Source organism: Bubalus kerabau, chromosome 7 (assembly GCF_029407905.1).
Source record: "Bubalus kerabau isolate K-KA32 ecotype Philippines breed swamp buffalo chromosome 7, PCC_UOA_SB_1v2, whole genome shotgun sequence".
NCBI lineage: Eukaryota > Metazoa > Chordata > Mammalia > Artiodactyla > Bovidae > Bubalus > Bubalus kerabau.
Window position 1 is genome coordinate 29,241,526 of NC_073630.1, and position 21,259 is coordinate 29,262,784.

Genomic DNA, 21,259 nt, shown 5'->3' on the forward strand with positions numbered 1-21,259 from the left:
TCCATCATGTTTCATAGGCACAGTTCTTAATTTTAAGATTAAAGTGTTATATTTTTACATATTAGATTCTTCTTTAGTGAGCTATATTTAGTCTGTGCATATAGTGTCTGGCTTCTCACTAAAACAAGAAACTGCAAACAAATGAAGACCCACTTAAAACTATTCCTGTTGGAAAATAAATCGGTGTAGACTGTCACTCTTTGTAAAAATGCATGAAAAAAAAATACTAAAGATGTATGACAATTAGAATATTAGGGAAAATGAGGAAAAGAGAAATACTCATTATAGACATTTCTCTTCCATAAAGAATCTGGAAGCCAAAGGAAATTCAAAAGCCCTTAACTCATTCAGTTTTATAATTATGGAAATATGTATTAGAGGTAAGCAATAAGTTTTCTGGATTTTTTTTACCATTTTGGTCAAACAATGGGCACAATCTTATTACATATGCTTCGAGTTTTTTGGATGCAAATAAAAATAGCAAATGTACTAATATTCACAAATTGTACATGTTAAATAATAAAGTTGGGAGAAGTAGAATTAGCATCTTACCATCATCAGGATGTTCTCTGGCCTTGTCATGGTAGGACTCCTGAGAGGTTTGTGCTTGTCTGGCCACCTACCAGCACAAATCCCCACCCCCAAAAGAAAGAAAATTGCTTTAGAGTTTGTGACAATGATGATATAAGTGCATATCCATTGGTAACTCAAAAAAGGGGGATTGGATGCAACTCAATCTACCTGTTTTATTAATCTAAGAGGACAGGCTAGGACTGAGTCCTGGGAAATCTTTTCAATGTGTTCCTGAAAACTACCTCTACGGTACTAGAAACTACAAATGACAATAACAACTGAAATGAACCTGTCAACAATCCACATGCTGTTCTGACCACTGTTTACTAAAATACATCAAGACTACTTGGATACCTAATATGATAGGAATTTCAGTTACGGGGGCTGATCATTTTGATAGCTTCTTCAACCACTATTTACTTCAGTCAGAGCTGATTAAAAGCAGGCTGAAATATCATTTTGCAATCAAAAATGACATTTTAAATAAAAACAAGCCCATGACTCACAAGTGGGGGTCTTAGGCCATTGTCCCAAACCAATTACAGCAGGAACTCCCCTACTCCTAAGCTACCATGGCTGTCAGTGCGAGCTTACAAGAGAAAAGTGAACTATTCTGTGGTTAAAGGGAGGAAAACTTGAGAGTCGAGCTACAGACATCTAAAAGGTAGCCCAGCTAATATCAGTTCTGGTAACCACCATCCACCCAGACTCAACCACGTGCAAATCGGTGGTATTACCCTTCACCATCTTCCTTGGGTCTGCCCCATGCCCACTTATCACCAGCAAAGATTAACAGAGCCCTAATACCTGAGTTCTAGGGCTTCAAACACAGCTCCCTTCTCCCCAGGCAAAAACATGTAGAAAATGTGAAGTGGGTGGCAAATTTATTTATAGAAAAAGGAAGGACAAGGAAAAAAGGCAGAAATTTGAAAAGGCTATTCTACAAATAGGAGTTTGGCCTCAAGTGTTTCGGAGGCTATTTGGTTCCTTGGACATGTGTCCTCCCAGTGACCTCCTCTCCCCGCCCAATACACAGTCACAAATCTTTTAAGTGCAGTTAGGTATGCTCTGGGCAACCCCAGTTTCCCCCCTAAGTTGGCATGTTGAGATGAAAGATTCAGGGGAGAGAGAACACCCCAATGTTTTCCTTAGGACCCAGGCCCTGGGCCTTCCAAAACGCGTTACTCACCCCTGCCATTGGGATAAAGAAGGTAATTCTGAGGTGCTCTTAAACTTGCTGTTTAAAACACAAAATGTCTCCGCCCCCAAAACCACAGGCTTTCTTTTTGGGGGCAGAAGGATGCCATTTAAGGAAAAAGAATATACCCTCCAGATTTCTTTGGAGGGAAAAAGCGTTGGTGAAACCATTTGAGTGTCAGGACTTTTCTACCGGATTTCCTCCAAAGCGTCTCCAGTTGTTGAACAACGGTGGCCAGTGGAGTGTCGGGTATCAGGGTCCATCCGCCTCCCCCACCTCTGAAGCTCCCCGCGAGGCCTGAAATAGCCCTTCCGCGAGGTCCCGCTCGCGGCTTGCTCGCGCCAGCACCCACGTGTCTCTATTTACTCTACTCGGGTTACCAACGCTATCGCCCGCAGCGGGCCAAGAGATCAGATAAGCGCTTTCCACCCTCCCCTGAGTGGGTGCCCTGGCTTCCGCTGCCTCTCTCTGACTCGCCCTTCTTCTGCATAGATTTAAGGCCTGATTCGGGCCCAAACATAAGCGTGCTTTTTTTCCCCTTTAAGTGGCGATGGATGGGGAAAACCAGCCGGTAGTGAGAGAGCCCTCCTGGGGTGGCTCAGCTCGGCGCGCCCACGGCTCCTGCAGCTGGCGCGGCGGCGGCGAGGACCCGGCACCGCACCGCCCCCGCCGCCCGGGCGCGCGCCCCCTCCGCGGGCCGGCCCCGCGCTAGCCCCGCTCGGCGGCGGTTGGGCCCGCCACCCCTTCCTCTCTCCCTGCGGCTCTGCTGGTCTGTACCTAAGCCTTTGGTGGTGTACGCACTTTTGCAGAGACATCTACCGAGAGATAGCGGGTGCACTTTGTTTTCCGTCCTACGGAAGAACTTCTCAGGACCGCTGTTCAGACATCCTCGCCTTAATGCACGGCACCCTCTGAACCCCACCAAAAAGGCCGAAGGCGAAACGTCAATGGGTTAAACGCAGGTTCTCCTGGCCGCAAACCAACGGTTTAGTCACCGAACGCCAAAACTGATACACTTGGACGCTTCCCTGCACTCCCCTCCACCCCACACACAGGAAGAACGCAGACCAGAAGCCCAGCCACCCCCCATCCCGCTCCCAGCAGACCTACCCGGGACCCGGGCTGCCCGGCGCCTTCCCTCCCTTCCTCCCTCGGCTCTTCCCCAGGACCCGGCACGCCTCTCAGGGATGGGGCAGCGGCCAGCTCACCTCGTGTCCGTTGCTCGCCGGGATGATTTCGGATTCGTTGACCAAGGAAGACTTGATGTCGGCTAAGTCACCTTCCTCTTCAGGGTGACTGATCTCGGCGAAGATCTTCTCCTTCTGAGGATCGCCCTCGTCCTTGAAGGGGATCATCTCGTCCGTGGCGCAGAGTTCCGGGTCCCCCCCACCGCCGCCGCCTGCCCCGGAGAGTTGGGGCATCCCGACCACTGTGTAATCTCCGCTCCGCCGGGGGAGCACCCCAGGCAACAGCAGAAAAGAGAAGGGATCAACGAAAAAGGGGAGAGGAAAAGGAGAATTGGAAGGATGCGTCAGGGAGTAGAGCGGGCGGAAGCCGGGCTGGAGAGCGCTGGGCTGGCAGCCGGCGGCCGGAGCTGCTGCAGCGGCACCCGAGCCCCGGTGGCCGCCTGCCCCTTCCGAGCACTCGGCGGAGACCGACGCCGGCGCCCGTCCCCGAGGCCGAACAACACAGGGCGGCGAGGACCACGGCGGCCAGCGCCTCTGGGGGCGTCTGTGCCGCGCGCTAGGCTAGGCTGCCCGGGCGGCCGCCCCACGGCCCCGGCGTCTCCGGGGTCTGCGCGCGGAGGACGCCGGTTCTGGAGGAGATTTCTACTCTCCAAAGTGCAGGGGAGGGTCTGTCGGCGCGACTCTTCGCAGATCTCTCCACCTTAGCTTCCCTGGATGACAATCCAGGAGTTTGTTTCCCGAGAAAAGCAGCGAGCTGGGCAAAACGGCCCCGTTAACCCCAGTAGAGACGGTGTAAGGAGAATCAGAAGATAATGAAATGTCCACTTCCTGGAAGACTAAAAAAAAAAAAAAAAAAAAAAAGCCACCCGGGTTGGAGATGTCCGTTTCAAAGCTTCTTATTTCCTTCCCTTTCGCTTCGGTTTTCCTTCTCCAGGCGCATTCAATCTGCCGGAGGAGTAGGTGGGGGGCGGAGGAGGAGGGGAAGAGAAAGAGAAGTTTGCCAAGAATAAAGTTTGTGCCGGCGAGCGCAGGGAGTCGGCAGTGGAGGGCACTACTGGGTCTCTGGGCGTCACAGCAGGGACCTCGGACCCAAAAGATTCTGCCGGGAGCTGGAGCCGGCACACACACTCACACACACACAACCCGACTCCTCTTTGTTCCCGGCTCGAGTTTCTTCAGTCTGGCTCGCTCGCTCTTTTGCTCGCCGCTCTCCACGCCTCCGCCGGGCCGCTTGTCAAAGAGCTGTACCCCTCCGGCTCCCCCGGCCGGGGGGTGGGAGACGCCTGGAGCTTGGCCGCGTGCGGAGCTGCGGACGCGTCCCAGCTCCTCCGCCGCAGAGCGCGCAGCCTGGTCCCTCCTCCGCGCCCTGCCCCGCAGGTGAGCGGCTGCGCCTCCCCGCCGCCTCTCCTCCTCCCGCGCCTCGCCGGCGCTGAAAAGCTGCCCACTTGCGTCGCTTCTCCTCCCCTTCCCCTCCCCCGCCTCCAGCTCTCCTTGGCTGCCCGCTGGGGGCGGGGGGGGGGGGCTGGGGGGAGGGGGACGGCGAGGAGGTGGTGATTGAGGACTTTTTTTTTCTTTTCCCAGAGCCTGTAGGACAAGTCCTAGGTTTTGGGGGGTGTGTTTGTGTGTGTGTGTGTGTGTGCGCGCGCGCCTAGGGGGAAGATTCAGGCAACTTGGCTAGGGATGGAAGGACCCGGCGTTTCTTGTAACCCACGAGAGGCACGCTTTGCCTGCGTGAAATTGACAAGAAACTCTGCCCCAGCGGTTTAACTTCATCATCTAAGTGTCTCTTCTCTTGTTCCCTTCCCACCCACCCCCCTCTTTCCTCCGCCAGTCTCTCCCCCACCTCTTTTCCGCCTCTCCCTCTCCCTCCCTTGCTCTGGCAGTGGGAAGAAGATGAAAGAGAAGCCGCCGCAGCTGTGATCGACACCACAGTGATAGATGCTCTGACAGAGGGGATGAGGCGGGAATCGGGGACACAGAGAAGGAAAAGGGGAAACATAACACATTGCTCAACTAATAAGAGAGAACGGAAGCAAGAAGAACAAGAAAGAGTTGTGGCTTTCCTAAATACATGTAAAAGGACAAGGGAACACATGCTAACAAAAATAAAACCTCCAGACTTAACGAGAAAAATAGGAAGAAAAAACCGAAGACTGAATCTTAATTATCGCTTTTTAAGCAAGATCTTTTTCATTATATCCTCACCATAGGAAGCTCACACACAGTTACACTAGGTCGCTCGTGTATTTTCGAAGATACATGCCACAATGTGTGGGAACCTCATAAAGAACGAAAAAAAAACCACCCAAGTTGGGGAGGGGGAGGCAAAAGGACCCAGGAGAGTGAAGCCGGTAGAAGGAGGGAGGACAGGGCAGTCTCTGGCACCTCAGACTTCGGGCTCAAAGAGACCCTTGAAGATGCAAATCCAAATTCAACCTCAAAAATTTCCCAGCCTCTACCGTCTCTTTGATGCATTTTGTACAAGGACAGGACTTTTAAGGAGATGCTTTGTGAAAGTTACAGTATAAACGAAGCTGAAGTTTGAAAACATCACATTTTGTTCCTTGGCTCTCAAACTCCCTCAGTTAAAAATCCAGGCAAAATTATTATACCCAATACAGTAGCCATCTGTAAAACCTCAGAACAGTAAACAAGAGACAGGAAGAAATGTGTCTCCATCTCCCTTAAATTGAAAATGGGGAAAACATTACAGAATCAGACTTTAGCTCTGTTATATAGGAATAGTCATGTAAAGATCCCTCTTCTTTTGTGTAAGGGAGAAATTGCATGCTGCTAGACATCATATAAGTAAAGACGTTAACAATGCTCTAAATGAGCACTCAAAATATCGCTTATTGGTAATTACTTGAGATGGGAATCCACTAGGAAACAATTTTTAAAACTATCATTTAAAGCATTCAGTTGGTCTCATAGAGCATAGCCAGTAGTCACAGGGAAAATTTCTCTCAGGTTCTGTTCAGTTCAGTCGCTCAGTTGTGTCCCACTCCTTGTGTCTTAGGTTAGGGTAACATTAAAGGGCTAGTGATGGGAGCCAGATAGAGTAAAGCATTAAATCCTCTGCAAATAGGTGAGAATGCTATGCCTTAAAGAATATTTTCTACAATGTGTAAGGCAATACTAAAAAGATGGGGGGAAACTCAATTTTACTTTTTGGTTGGTAATATGCAACTTCACTATGCACCAGTGAGTGTGATGTCTCAGAGATGTGAACATGTAGCTATGTCAGACATTTATTCCCTCTGTTCTGGAGAAGGAAATGGCAACTCACTCCACTATTCTTGCCTGGGAAATCCCATGGACAGAGGAGCCTGGAAGGCTACAGTCAATGGGGTCTCAGAGTCAGACACGACTTAGTGACTGAGCACACATACCCTCTGTTCTAAAAGAAATATGGGAAAACAAAGTAAAAATCCTCCCATAAATGCGCCAATTCGACGGACAGGAAAAGAACTGGAAAATGCAGTTTCACCAAAACAGCCAGAGTAGAGATTCCTTTTCATCAGACTGTCAAGGGGTGGGGGTGGGGGGATTTTCTGGAAGCCAAAGAGATTAAATGACGACTCCTACATCTGCCCCCCTCCCCGTTAAAGTGTCGCAACTAATTCGAATCCCATTTATTCCTTCATGTTAATTATCTGGACTCCCTGAGTCATTTGGAGCTCAGCTCCAGGTGTCCTGAAGATTAAGAGCTCGAGAAGATGGGAATTTGGGGAACAATAACTAGTGGGAACTGTTTGCTATAAGGGCTGAGGGTAGGTGGCTGCGTTTTGCATTTTGCGGCAAACCTCACCTTTGGAAGGACTGTTTCTAACGAAATCACCCAGCTTCTTACTCTATTTGCGTGACTGTTTTCCCTCCCCGTGGCGTGCGGGGTGTTTCGTTCGCTGATGGTCCTTAGCATTGTTGCAAGTCTTCTGACGAGGTGCATTTAAAAGGGGCTTTTCTAGAAAGCATTCATTCAAGTTTTTTTTTAAGCTCTGTCTGGGAGGGAGATTGACATTTCCACGCGAAGTCTGTCTCTTCAGGGAGAAAAGCTGGGAGACACTGGACGGGCGAGGCAACCCCGGGGAAGACGTTCCTTCCCTCCTTTACAGGTTCAGTGAAGTTCCTGGCAAAGGTATTTGTGTGGCGGAAAGGTCTCTTCTAATTCGTGTGGGGCTGCTAGTAACATACACAGCCGCCTTTGGGGGCGCAAGGTCCGGGACCTGGTGGGTGTTGCGAGCGAGAGACATCGCCGCCCCCTTCTCTCGGATGTAGAGGCAGGTTGTTCGTGTGAACTCGAGCGAACGACTGGAGGTTAGCTGTTGCAGGTTCACTCCTTCAGGATGTGGGTTTCAGGGGGCGTTTTGATGTGATTTAATTCCGACCGTGAAACAATTGCTAAGGACTGGATTGCTGTTGGTTTTTCCCCTTTTGGTGGCTTTGGTTGGTTGGGGTTTACATTGGGAGCGAACTGTGACTTGTTTTATAGCAACACTTCCTTCTAAGCCGGGCGCCGACGCCCGCGCTGCGCATGGGGGACGAGGCGCCCACCCTGCGCCAGAACAGGGAGAGGGGGGCTGCAAAGACGGTTCTCGAAGTCGGCAAGGTGCATACAGCTCAGCCCCCCGCGGCTGCGGACAGGGGAACTAGACTGACCCCCACCCACACCAGAGACCCCTCCTACCTGTGGGGGGAAGGGGTCGTTGCCAAGTCAAGTCAGCTGTAGACACGCCAATGAGTACTTAATTACAGGGAAGAGAGAAAAGCGCGGTGCCCTAAAGAGCCCTCTCCGCCTCCTCAGCCCTAAGCCCCCGCCCGGGCTCCGGGTCTCCCCCTTTGTGTGGCCTGGACTCTCTCCCAGCGACAACTTTGGTGGGATCCCAGAGGAAGGAGGTGGCCGGAGGAGGGGGTACGGAAGAGGATGCTGGAAGAGAGAGACGCGAGCGTGAAGGACTAGAAAAACGAATAATGTGATTCCAGGGACGGAACACCAACACCCCTCCATTTCCCACCCCTGCGTCACCAGGGGACTAAAGCTGTGGGCATCTTCAGTTTAACGGGCTTTTCGGAAAGCTGGGGGCGGGAAATGGCAGTTTGTGTCCCAGGGGTTCTTCCGCCTCTTCTCGCCTCCTCCGAATGCAAACTCAGCCCCCCAGCCTCCCCCCCCCCACCCTCCGGGGTAACCGAGAACTCGGGGGACCGTGAAAACGTCCTTCCCCAATCCGGCCGCCTGCGGACGCCCGGCTCCCGCGGGGCCGACGCTCTTGGGCGCCCGCAGCCTAACGCAGCCCCGCGGGGTCGCCTGCAGGAGCCCGTCGCGCCCGCGCGCCCCTGGAGTCCCCCGTTGGCGTCTCCTGCCATTGTGCGGGCCGGGTCCTCCCACTGACCGCGAGGGAGGGCCGCATCCCACCCCACAACCTGTGGGCTCGGCCGGCCGACCCTCTGCCCACGCGCAGCGAGAAGAGGCAAGTCGGGGTGTTCGCGGACTAGGACAACGAGAGCCCACGATAGGCTCAGAGAAGCGGCGGAGGCCCGGGAAGAGGCCGGCCACGCGCCCTCGCGGTTCGGCTTCGCGTCCGGAACCCCCGCCAACCCCCCGCGGGGACCCGGCCTCCGGCGCAAAGGAGTCGGCATGAAAGTCTGGAAGGGGATCCCCAGGAAGGGATGGCACGGGTGTGGGAGCTGGAATACAATTGGCCGCCGGGACGGCTCGCCTCCTGGGCTGGACGTGAAAGTCTTTTCCCTCCTTTCTGAAAACTTTTCTCAGGCGTCTTTCACTTGGTGTGAGGACCTGTCTCGGCCCGCCCTCCGGCCCCTCCCTCAGCCGCCGGGTCCCCAGTCCACCCGCCCTCGGGCCGGGGACGCGCGCGGAGCCGCCGCGCAGAAAGGCCGCCCGCGCGCGCGAGCCGCGCCTTATATCCGCGGAGGGCGGCGCCTGCGCCGGGCCGGCGCGGCGGCGCGGCCTTTGAAGTCCTGGCGGCTGCCGCTTTCATCCTTTCTTTTTTCCCTTACAGGCCCCTTTGTGTGACTAAATTTGGAAGGAAGATGGATCCGAGCCAGTCTTTCCACGTGTGCTCCCAGCTCCCAGCTGAGAAGGCCAAGGGTTCTCTTCCGGGTAAGGAGACAGGGAGAAAGATCAAAGAGTTTGGGGAGCTGGATCTGAAATGTGAATTGAAAATAAAAATCAAGCCTGGACACATTCCAGTTTCTAAAGCAAAAGCAACCCTCAGCAGAGGCCGTCTGGCTAGGACTCTTCTGCCTGTGCTTGCTATACTCTTTCTTTGCCGCAACCATTTTTGGACACATGGAGTAAAATAAAGAAGACATAGGGAAACACTTAGTTTCTCCAGATTTTGTTTTGCAGTAATTTTATTAGGGAAAATATCTTGTTCATAATTGCCGTTATGTGAAGTTGAATTTCTTCAGCCATAAATATTATCTTATTTCAGTCTGCTTAGCGCTTTATTCTGCATTTGGGGAGAGAACGTTGACACACGTGTGCACATGTTCCTTGTGCACAGTGCTGCTTTTTCTACACACTGTACAGTGTGCCGTGAAGTCTGGAAAACCAGTGTTAAGACTTATTTTACCAAAGCACTCACTATCAAAACTGGTGTCTATGATTTGATGTCCTCTTACTGATCGACTTTGGAAGTCTTTTCTGACATGCTGACTAGCCAGAAAGTTTCTGTCTTTATAGCAAAAACAACAACAAAGAAAAACCCTCTAACGTCTCTTATTGAATGGACTTCTTGAGCAATATTCTGTTTTTCAGAACAAACCAACATAAAGAGACAGCTTTGCAATAGTGTGCTGCGAAGCGTCGGAAATCCTGGGTTGGAGGTGGGTACCGCCACTTCCCCTCATGCTGTGGTGACCTCAGGCAAGCCATTTAACCTCATCCAGGCTCAGTTTCCTTTCTGCAAAATATGTATAATAATAGCGTATGTGACGAGATTGTTGTAATGGTTCAGTGAGGTAATGCATATGAAAGTATATGCAAATGTCAGGTATGAAGCAAAGATGACTTTCAAGCAGTTCTCTAAGTGTCAAACAAAAATCTTTAAGCACCTTTACCACAGGACCAAATGGGGATGGTTTCACACTTAGACATCTCTTGCTGTGACCCTGGCCACATCTTCAACAGTTGTGTTGTAAAGGCATCAGAATCACCTTAGTGTTTATCATCCTAGAAGTGAGTATGGTGGGAGAACGAACATTATGGGAAGAGAGGGAATGTGCTTTAACTCTTCCTCATGTTTACGATGGACTCTTAATGAACTGATAAATGGATGAAGAAAAATGGCACTGGTACAGACTTCTTTGGCTGCGCCTATGGCATGCAAGTTTCCCCAGCCAGTGATCTGTGCCCTTTCCAATGGAAGTGAGGGGTCCTAACCTCTGGACCACCAGGGGATTCCCTAGATGATTTTTTTTTGTGAGGCATTTGACACAGCTGCAATGACTTTGTAAACAGCTTTGGTAATGTGATGGCCTATGAAAGGAGCTTCCCTGGTAGCTCAGACAGTAGAGAGTCTGCCTGCAGTGCGGGAGACTCGGGTTCAATCCCTGAAACGGGAAGATCTCCTGGAGAAGGAAATGGCAACCCACTCCAGTATCCTTGCCTGGAAAATCCCATGGACGGAGGAGCCTGGCAGGCTACAGAGTTGGACACGACTGAGCGACTTCACTCACTTATGAAAGGAGCAACGTGTATATGGATAATATACTCAAAACAACAGAAGTAAGGACACAAGGAGAGTGACTAGAAGGGTATATAAGAGGTGTTCTTGGGACACCAAAAATTGTTTCAGAATTGAATGTGATTACATGTCTTAGGTTGAGGCATCTCAAGTTTACAAGGCAATAAAGTTTACGGCTGGGGCTGGGTGTGAAGTGACAGGAGTGCCACACGTGTAGCACTTCGGGCCTTTAGCTGAGTGTAGTTCATGCGTGATCCTAACCCAGGGTAGCCCCACAGATGGAGGCATTTCCTGAGCTCCACCTCCCAGTATAAATATTTCACTGTGACCTGTATACAAAGTGATGAAAGCAGGAGTAAGGGGTGGTTTCCAGTGTCCTGGTCTCCTTTTACTGTGGCCCAAGGCTGCTCAGGTATAGCACCCTTTTGAGATGTTCCAACTCTTTTGACTGTTCTACCAGCACCATGCAAATTTCACAAACAGTATTGAAGGGACTCTACCGCAGTGTTGGGGTGGGGGAGCACTTAGGAGGGGGAACCTTCAAATTTTAATGTATCCTTTCCCCAAAGTCCCAGATGAGACAGAAATACTGAGCCAGTGCACTTCAGTCCTTCCTTTCACTCTTCTTTATGGATACAGCCATTTTTAAAATTTATTTTTGGCTGAAAGAGGAACATGGGGCCAAGGCACTGAGGGTTCTGTCTTATTTTGAGGGGATCAGTAGAGAGGCCCTGAAAATACTCAGGGAAAACCTGGGGCCCTCTGGAAGAAAGTAATTTCTCTGAAGGTGGCAGGGGGGGGCATGACTAAAGGATTTTTCCTATTTTTATAAATCTGTTTCCTCAGTGAATATGGTAATAAGGGTGTTTCTTGAATCGTGGTAAACGTACCTCTTAAGATGGAAGCCTCTGTAGTCTGCTCAGGCTTCCTGGGCTGTAGAAGCAGGGCTCTGGGCTCTGTCAGCATTGGGCCAGCGCCTAATCCCTGGTTTGAGGCTAGAAGCCAAAGCCACAACCTTCTTGCCTAAAGGCAAGAGCAGAACCAACAGAGCCATATGGAGATTAATGCAGAACAAGGTCATTAAGTCTCATTGTTTATCCAGTTACTCCTAGCACAGATTTGTGTAAATTTCAACTACAGTGGTTGCAGCCTGCCTTTGATGTGCGTAATCTGTACATTTTAGTGCTCCAGGAAAGTGCCTGACTGACAGGAACTACATCCAGTACCCAGAAAACACATCTACACAGGCATAGTGAAGCGTGGAGCTGAACAATTTTCCAATGAGTTCCATCAAAGTAAATAAACCAACCTGGAGGGTCAGGATTGAGCCTCCTTTTTATCATGACATGACTTTTGGGGTTCCTTGTGATTGATTTTTTGTTTTCATTTGAAACTGGGTACCTATTTTAAACCTTCATCTACCACTCAAAAGAGGAAGGGCTTGGCCTACCTAACATTTAACCTTGAGGATGCTTTCTTTTATTTGAACTGCTTCTGTCCATAAAAACAAACTTAGTGAGTGGAGTTATTCAGACTCATTTATACATTTATGCAAGATACAGCTTCTAGTTCTTTCCTTAACTCTGTCTTGTGTGTGCTGTTATCCTTAAACTCAGAATTAGCAATTATGAGAGTAGTTCAGAAGGTAGACAGAGCCAGTGCAAATAGTTTAGGCTTCAAAATTGTCATCTGGCTCAACAAAATGCTTTTCTTTGGCAAAAATGAAACTAATTTGCTTGATCTGAATCTGACTTAAAGGTCCTGCAGTCTCATTCTGCCAATTACAGATCTCAAGTCCACTTCCCTTAGGTTAAATTGGCAGAAAGCAAAGGACAGAGATAAATTACTATTCTATGAAGTTTGATAGTGATTTTTGACTGCCAAAAGATAACTTTACAGACTCTTAAATATGCTTTGAGGCTTAAATTGTCCAGATATTTGACCTTTGCTGTTTAAATTCCCTGGATAATTTTTAGATTATTCTACTTTGTAATGCAGGAACAGCAAATCTCCAGTGGCTGAGTCAGACAAACTTCGTAAGACCTCTCTTGCCCTCCTGCAGTAACCTCCTAACGTGCCCCACAACAGCCACGCATCACAGTGCAGGCAGAGCCATTTCCTAGTTGTGGTGGCTTCCAACTCTCTCCAGTGTGTCAAGTGTGTGCTCACAAACACACACACACACACACACACGCCCACCCACCCCTTGGTCATTTACCTGTTGTTGCCCCGGCCCAGAAGCTCCCGGCTAGGTTGATATTCGCAGGACTCCCTTTTCCACTTCCTGTTTCTGTTCGGATGACAACTTCTTAGACCTTGTCATCTGAAAAATAGTCCAATCCCATCTCACCGCAAGTCTGGGCACTCCATCTTTTACAGGTTTCGTCTTTCCTCACTCTCACTGCCTGATATATATTTTTATTCTTATTTATTACCTTTCTCTCCCACTAGAATGTAAATTCTATGAGAGTAGGGACTTTGTTTTGCTATATCTCCACTGCCTCTAACAGCCCTTGGTGCACAGAAAATATACCAGGTATGTATTGAATAATGAAATAGGAACTTCCCCAGCAGTCCAGTGGCTGAGATTTTGCCTTCCAATGCAGGGGTATGAGCTTGATCTGTGGCCAGGGAGCTAAGATGCCATGTAAAACAGAGACAATATTGTAACAAATTCAATAAAGACTAATAATGGTCCATGTAAAAAAAAAATCTTTTAAAAAATGAATAAAATGAATTATTATAGCCTTTTAATGCTCAGTTTCCTCATCTGTAATACCTCCTTTGTGGAAGGTCACATATAATTGGTATAAAGTTAACTGACCTATGTTATAAGCACTGAGTAGGTAGTAACTATAATTGTGTAGATCAGCACTGCCGATACAAGTTATCACGCAATTTAATTTTAAATTAAAAAACTAGAAGAAACACGTTAATTTTAATAGTGCATTTTATTTAAGCAACATATCCAAAATATTACCATTTCAATGTATAATGAGAGATCTTATATTCTTTATTTTATATTAAGTTTTTCAAATTTGGTGTGTTGTCCACAACACTTGAGAGTGTGCCTCTCAGGTCACACTCGCCGGTCATTTGGAGGGCTCAGAAGAACATCTGTAGTAACACGACTATAGTCTGTCAACCCTTTAATGACAAATTTTGTCTGGATCATCTTTGTCAAGCACCTCTCCCCAATACCTTGCACAATTCCCTCAAAACAGTAAATGATCAAAAAATGCATCAGTTCAGTTCAGTTGCTCAGTCGTGTCCGACTCTTTGTGACCCCATGAATCGCAGCATGCCAGGCCTTCCTGTCCATCACCAACTCCCGGAGTTCACCCAGACTCATGTCCATTGAGTCTGTGATGCCGTCCAACCATCTCATCCTCTGTCGTGCCCTTCTCCTCCTGCCCCCAATCCCTCCCAGCATCAGAGTCTTTTCCAATGAGTCAACTCTTCGCATGAGGTGGCCAAAGTATTGGAGTTTCAGCTTTAGCATCATTCCTTCCAAAGAAATCCCAGGGCTGATCTCCTTAAAGAATATTATAGCAATATATTGTTATATACTGTTTTCTTTGCAAATATAGGCTTTCAACTTCATTGGAGAGTGAAATAAGTCTTTGTGAACCAGCTTGAGATTGTGATCATCTTCTTAAGTGTACTATAACAATGCTTTGCACGTAGTAGGGGCTGAGTGAAAAGTTGTTCAAGTGTGTTGCTGAATTGTTTCTCTGAGTGTTTTTTTAACATTGTAAATAATAAATTTACTGTTAAACCTTGGGAAATATGTAAGTTGAAGATTTCCTGTATCATGTTTTTGAGAATGACTTTCTCCTCCCCTGCAAAACTGCTAAGCTCAAAGTTCTGTAGGATCAAAGGTTTGTCCGGAAATGTAGAGCGCTCTCACTCCCACCCAGACTGCATTTTCAGCTTTACTTCCTCAGCGGCTTCTTGACCACACATGGGCCAGATGGTAAATCTCCCTCTGTCCTGTGCCTGGAGTTTTCAACCAAAACACCTTCATAAGGCACTAGCCCCAGGCTTAGGCAAATGCTTTATAGTTGCAAAAATCATTCCACCCATTTCAGATATTTAAATCCTGATGCAATAGAGAGAGCAGGAAAATTTCCTGGAAGAAATGGGTAAAGAACCTTCTGGTACAGTATCTACCTCCAAGGCCTTGGTGCACCTTTATAGTAGAAAGTATTCTTGGGTGTAAGTACATGAACAGGTCGTCCTTTACTGTAACTTTGAAAATAACCTATAGAGTCTTTCCTCAAAAGTACAGAAAATTAAGGCTTAAGCTTGTGCCACCACTGAAGTGAAGGGTGTTTAAAGGAAAACAGTTATGTTAGCCATGATTCCTAAAAGTATTTTACCAGCAAGATCATGAGATATATATATTTTTTAAATTGTAATGAGATGTTTAGAGAAATGCAAGTTATAAATTTGAAACGTCTAGTTGTTTGAATTAGGGGGTTTATTAAATGAATTTTAATATAGCCATATCATAGAGCACTGTGCAGCTATGAAAATGACATCATACAATTTTTGTTCACTTGAAAAAATATTGGTGGTGTCTTGCTAAGTGGAAAAATCAGATTATAAAGGAATAAGCACAATCCTGCCTCATTTTTTTAAAATCCCTCTGTATGTATAATTTATTAGCATGTTAAGTTCTATGATGGCAGGGTACTGTTTGCTTAGCACAGTACATGGTGCCTAGGACAAGTCCTGCCACAAAGTGGGCACTCAGTCAGTGTCTATTGAATATACTCAGAAGTGTAGAAACTAAAATACTGAGAGTAGTTTTTTCTGAATAGTAGAGACATGGATGGTTTTTATCTTCTTTGTACTTTCAGAAACATTTATATACAGTGAATCAGTAGTTATATACAGTAAAAGAAGATAATACAATGTTAAATGTGATATGATATAAATATTTAAAAAATGAACTGATCCTAGGGAATTTTGATGATAATAATAAAAAAGAAAGAACATAAAGTAATTAATCAGCAAGGAAAAGAAGAGGATGAGGCACTAATTTCAAGGCCAGCTAGTAGGTATGTGGAAACTAATGCAAGGGGCTCTGATCATTTACAGCAGTGAGAAAGATGGGCTTGTCAATCTCTAAGCTAAAAGTTAAACAGTGAAATGCACAGGTCTTAAGTGTACAATTCAATGAGTTTTTATAAATAAATATATATATATATATATATACACACTTGTGACATCATCCTTCCAATCAAGATACAGAACATGTCAATCGTCAGAAATTCCCAGAGCTATGGGGTGAACTTTTTTTAAAATGTATTTTTACTTGGAGGGTAATTGCTTTACTGTGTTGTGTTGGTTTCTGCTGTACAGCAAGGTGAATCGGTCCTAAGTATACGTGTATCCCCTCCTTCTTGAGCCTCCCTCCCACCTGCACTCCCGTCCCGCCGTCAGGGACCAGGCTAGGCTCCTGTGTGAACAGCAGCTTTTCACGAGCATCTGGTTTACATACGGCAGCGTATATATGGCGGTGCTGCTCTCTCCATTCCCCCCACCCTCTCCTTCCCCTGATTTGTTCCCAAGTCCATTCTCTACATCTGTGTCTCCATTCCTGCCCTGCAAATAGGTTCATCAGTACTATTCTGCTAGATTCCGCATATATGCATCAATAGACAGTATTTGTTTTTGTCTTTCTGACTGACTTCAGTCTGTATGACAGACTCTAGGTTGGGATGAGCTTATTTTGAAGCAACTTTTTAAGCTACATTTTTGGTGACATGTCATGTGTTGTTAGACTTCTTAACTGACTGCTTTGCACATTTCCTTTAAATTCTATGATTTAATTTCTCCATTTGAAAAACTTGTCAGATTGAAATATGCCTTTCCAGGAAATGTGTTGATAATGTACATTATAGGAAGGGAAGAAATGAAACTCATAATATTTGGTTGAAATACAATTGAAATGCTGAATTGAAATACGGACCAAGTGAATTTGTTGAAATATTTGTGTTGCAAATTGTTTTCCAGTATAATGGATGAAATGATATTTGTGGTCCCAACAGACACAGCAGTCAGAACAGGTCTGGGTACTTTAGATATGGACGTTTGGCGGAGGAGGCTGTGGGGTAAGTTGAGAAAGAAGTGATGGGGTGATTTCCAGAGGCAGCTGGATCCCAGAGACTTGGGAACATGGGGATCCTTGGTGGGTGTAGAAACACAGCAGAGCAAGAGAGCAGATTTGTGCGTCCCCCTAGCGCATGCTACTGAGTTTAACATTCCTCCAGCCTCTGTCTGGTCTAGTCTACTGGATAATGCAGTTGAGCTCAGCAAACAGGAGGGTCTCTTGACTGTGACACAAAATTGTACTCACTGGGGGGAAAAAAAAGCATATTTCCTGGATTTCTCTTATAGGAAGTGTTAAAATATACAGACAGGATGTAGTCTGATGTTTTTTCCCCTTATTGTGAAGTAGTTGACGTTTTTGACTTCTTCTCTGTTTCTGTCTCTTTCTTCCTCTAATATGAAGATAAACCTGGACTTCCAGGAAAGGGAAAATTTTATCAACTAAAATATGGGTTCAGATGCCCATGCCAGAACAATCCAGCCAGTAAACAGGTCAAAATTGTGGCATGAACTGCAGTAAGTTTCAGGTCAAATGATTTCCTAACTGTCAGAACTTCTTGGATTACTATCCTGGTAGTCCAAAGAGACATGGCATGCTGTGAGAGAAGTAAAAACAAAAATGTGAAAGCAACATTCAGGATTTAGCCCAGGTATGTACTGCAGAACGCTCCCTGTTGCCATCATGCTTCTCACTGCCTTCATCTGTCCCCCTTTTGCCGTAAGCCCTGCAGCATGTGGCTGTGAAATCGCTTGATAAACTGCACTGGTGAGCTATGAGAATTTCATAGTTTGATCCCTGAAAATGAAGGGAATTAACAGCTGACAAGAAGGATGATTTGGTGCCTAAGGTGCTCAGTTGGTCACCACGAAGAGTCACTTAGGTAAGAAAACACCTTTGTATAGTGGCTGTGTTGGTAATAAGTTATAAATGAGCTGAAAATTAAGATAATGAGAAAGATCCATGTCTATGAGAAGGCCAGTTGGATACAGAGAGAGACAGTAAAAATTGTCGTAATCTGTGAAAAAAGTTTACTTATTAAATAGTTTTTGTTTCTCCTGTTCACTTATAAACCAAAGTGGGTATTTTTGGTTTGTTTTCTATGCAAGAGTTAATGTTCTATAATTAATTATATTCATTATTCCAACAACAGCAACAGCAAAAATGATCTTTAAATGAAAATCATCATCATCATCATATCTATTTATTTTTTGATTACTTACTAAACGTGAAAAAGGGTTGAAAATCAAGTGGACATTATACTACATGAGTTACTGTGAGTATCTCACTTACTATGGTTTATTTTTTTTAAGAGCTTATTCTGTTTCACATAATGCTTGAAGTAAATTACATTTTCTACCTCTCACATTTGAATACAGGACTCTTATCTTAGGATTCCCAGCACTGTGGGAGAAACATTTTATGGAAATAAACTGTATTTCAGCTATACTGTCTCTTTCTGTTCTTTTTTTTTTTAATTGAAGGGGGGAAAAAAAGAAGGAAAAGGAAAAGAAATGAAACAATAATTTATAGCCTAGGACTATGATCCTTTGAGTAAAACTGCTCTCACTTCTAGTTAACCAGGGAGTGAGTGAAATCCTATTTCCTCATGGTTTCTTCTAAGATGAAAGAAGAATTCAAAATCAAATAAAAATGATACAGCAGCCATTACAACTAATTTAAATAGTTTAAAGAAACTCAGGACTGTATTCAGATCAACAGAGCACAGATTTAATTGAAAAGGAAAGAGAAATTTATCTATTTATTTTGGTAACTTAATTCACAATGTACATGAGTCAGGTAACTATACTCCCAGCCTCTGATACTGTGGACACTGATGATTGTGACTTTGTGTGTTCATCCCATGTGTGGATACTGAATTTAAATGGAGCTGACTCCTTCATCAGGCTGGAGAAAATTCAGAATGTTGCTTGCTTTTCTTTTTATTCCTATCATCTCCTTTTTCCTGTCTTCTAGATTATGTTTACTTATTTATTTATATTTTTGACTGTGCTGGGTCTTGGCTGCTGTACAGGCTTTTCTCTAGGGCTTTTCTCTACTTGCAGTGTGAGGGCTTCTCGTTGCGGTGGCTTCTCTTGTTGTGGAGCACAGGCTCTAGGGCACACAGGCTTTAGTAGTTGGGCTCCTGGGCTCTGCAGCACAGGCTTAATCAGTTGTGGATCAAGGGCTTAGTTGCTCCTCAGCATGTGGGATCTTCTCAGATCAGGGATAGAACCTGTGTGTTCTGCACTGGTGGGTGGATTCTTTACCACTGAGCCATCAGGGAAACCCCTCTTCTAGGTTATGGATACCCCACCAGATGGGAAGAGAAAGAGATACATATTTACTGACTTATATAAATAATATACTTCAGGTCGCTTACTACAGAGACTACGCATGAAGAATATTTACCAGATATACCACACATATTATAGTGTGTAGCCAGTATTTTTGTTCATGTAAAAAGTAAAGCAGAAAATTAAGCAAATTATAAAAATCTTAGGCAAACACCCTACTGTGGAAGAAAAAGCTAGTTGGTTTTTTTTAACCTGAGTTGATAAATTAAGCAGAGTTAATAATTATACCTAATTTTGTTGGGGGGAAAATCAGACATTTCTTTTGGTTCCAAAATCACCAACACAAAGAGGGTGGTAGATATAATACATTTCTCTTCACCCTTCTCTCCCGGACACACTGTGGACATGTATTTGGTCCCAGCTCTTCACTGAAACTGCTAAATCTGATGGTCAGTTCTCAGTCTCCTTATTTGACCACCATCAACTTTGGACACTGTTGACTATTCTTTCTTCAAAGCTGTTTTGTTTCCAGGATACCCTCAGCTTCTGGTTCTTTCCTGGTCTTCTGGGCGCCCCCTCAGTCTCCTCTGCTCGTCCCCCGTGTTCTCCCTGACCTCTGGTTGTGGACTGCCCCTGTGGCTCAGCCCCTCAGCCCCTTCTATCTGATTCCTTCCCTTGCTGACCTCATCAGTCTCATGCCTTTAAATATACTGTAGATGCTGGCAACTCCCAGTTTTTGCTTTGACCTAGACCTCATCCCTGACGCACAGACTTGTTCCAACTGCCTACAGACCCTCCATTGGGATGTCTGATAGGTCTCTGAAACTTCACATGTTCAAAATGCAACTTCTGATCTTTCCCCAAACCTGTTTAGTCTTCTCTATCTCAGGAAACAATAGGTCTGTTTCTCTACTGCTTATGCCAAAAGCCTTAGCACCATCCTTCACCCTAACATTTCTATTGTTTCCCGTTATCTAATCTCTCTCCAATGCCTGTACTTTGTGACCTATAAAATGTGACCAGAACCAACTACTTCTCACCATCCTGGTTCAAGTTGCCATCACCTCTCTGGATTTTGACAACAGCCTCCCAACTAGCCTCCCTGTCTCTGTCTATCATCTGCAGAGCTGCCAGGGGGATCCTCTTAAATCTGAGTCAGGTCAGGTCTTTCCCTTGCCCAGAACTCTCCCTTAGTTTACGATTTCACAATGGTCTGCACGCCTCTACGTGATCCCCACTCACCCCTTTTTCCTCTCCTCTCTGTCTCCTCCTGCTCTTCCCTTTTCTGACTCTGAACCAGCATTACCAGTTTCCTTACTGTTTCTCAAATCTCAGGTGAGTTCTTGCCCCACGATCCCCACATAGACTATTTGCTCTCTTTGTAGTTATCTTTCCTAGATCTTCACATAGCTTACTCCCTCACCTCCTTTGGGTCTTTCTGAATATTTCTTGTCAGTAAGGTCTTCTCCGATCACCCTATTTAAAATTAGAATGTGTCCCCAGCCAAGGGTCCCCCCTATACTCTTTTCCTCCTTTGTTTGTAACACTTATTACCAGCTGACATCCTGTACCTATTTTTCATTTATTTATTGACTGTCTTCCTCTCTAGGGTGTAGTTTCCTGGAGGAAAGGGATTTTTGTGTTTCCTTCATTGCTGTATCTCCAGACACCTAGAACAGTTCCTGGTATACAGAAACAGTCCCACAAATATTTGTTGAGTGAAAGAATATCTATAAAAATTACAAACACTGGTAGCACCTGGAACTTATCCTTTGTTATAGTTGTGAGCTATGTCTGTTGTGGAGTTTGATATTTATAAGTAAATCATATTTTAAATGAATCCAGGGAGCTATTACTCGAAGGAATTTACTGTCTTTTCTTTTAAGGGTTAAAAAGTCCTTTTTAGAATGACCGAGCATACTCTCATTTGTCTATGTTGTCAACACAGATTTTCGTCCTAATGACTTGCTCCCATACAGAAGACACTTTTTGACCACTCTGTTGGGCAGGCAGATATGATGAGGCTATTTTTAATGGATAGGGAGGAAAATAAACCTAAATTTTAAAATATTGGAAAATATTACTGTTTTTTCAGTAAGCTGGTATGGATGAGATTTGACCAGGCTCCTCAGGACAGTTGTTGGGTTAGGCTCAACACCTTCCGAATTACTTCAGACTTA

General features: G+C 45.8%; 1 protein-coding gene and 1 long non-coding RNA gene across 7 annotated transcripts in view; one reads left to right on the forward strand and one right to left on the reverse strand.

The window, feature by feature from the left end:
• The window catches only part of LEF1 (lymphoid enhancer binding factor 1), a 116,047-nt gene extending 112,842 nt beyond the window's left edge, over positions 1–3,205 (reverse strand). For 3 of the 4 annotated variants that reach the window (XM_055587924.1, XM_055587925.1, XM_055587927.1), the window contains exons 1-2: positions 2,980–3,205; positions 553–619 (exon numbers count right to left, since the gene is read on the reverse strand). In XM_055587924.1, the coding sequence (XP_055443899.1) occupies positions 553–619; positions 2,980–3,192 (280 nt within the window). In that variant the 5' untranslated portion in view covers positions 3,193–3,205. Of the gene's footprint in view, positions 1–552; positions 620–1,762; positions 2,219–2,979 lie in introns of those variants that run through there. The other variant, XM_055587926.1, reaches the window with a different exon arrangement.
• Positions 3,206–8,929: 5,724 nt separating this feature from the next.
• Positions 8,930–21,259, forward strand: part of LOC129657174 (uncharacterized) — a 67,181-nt gene continuing 54,851 nt past the window's right edge. For 2 of the 3 annotated variants that reach the window (XR_008716578.1, XR_008716580.1), the window contains exons 1-2: positions 17,515–17,665; positions 17,936–18,058. This is a non-coding gene — a long non-coding RNA (uncharacterized LOC129657174). Of the gene's footprint in view, positions 9,077–9,736; positions 9,805–17,514; positions 17,666–17,935; positions 18,059–21,259 lie in introns of those variants that run through there. The other variant, XR_008716579.1, reaches the window with a different exon arrangement.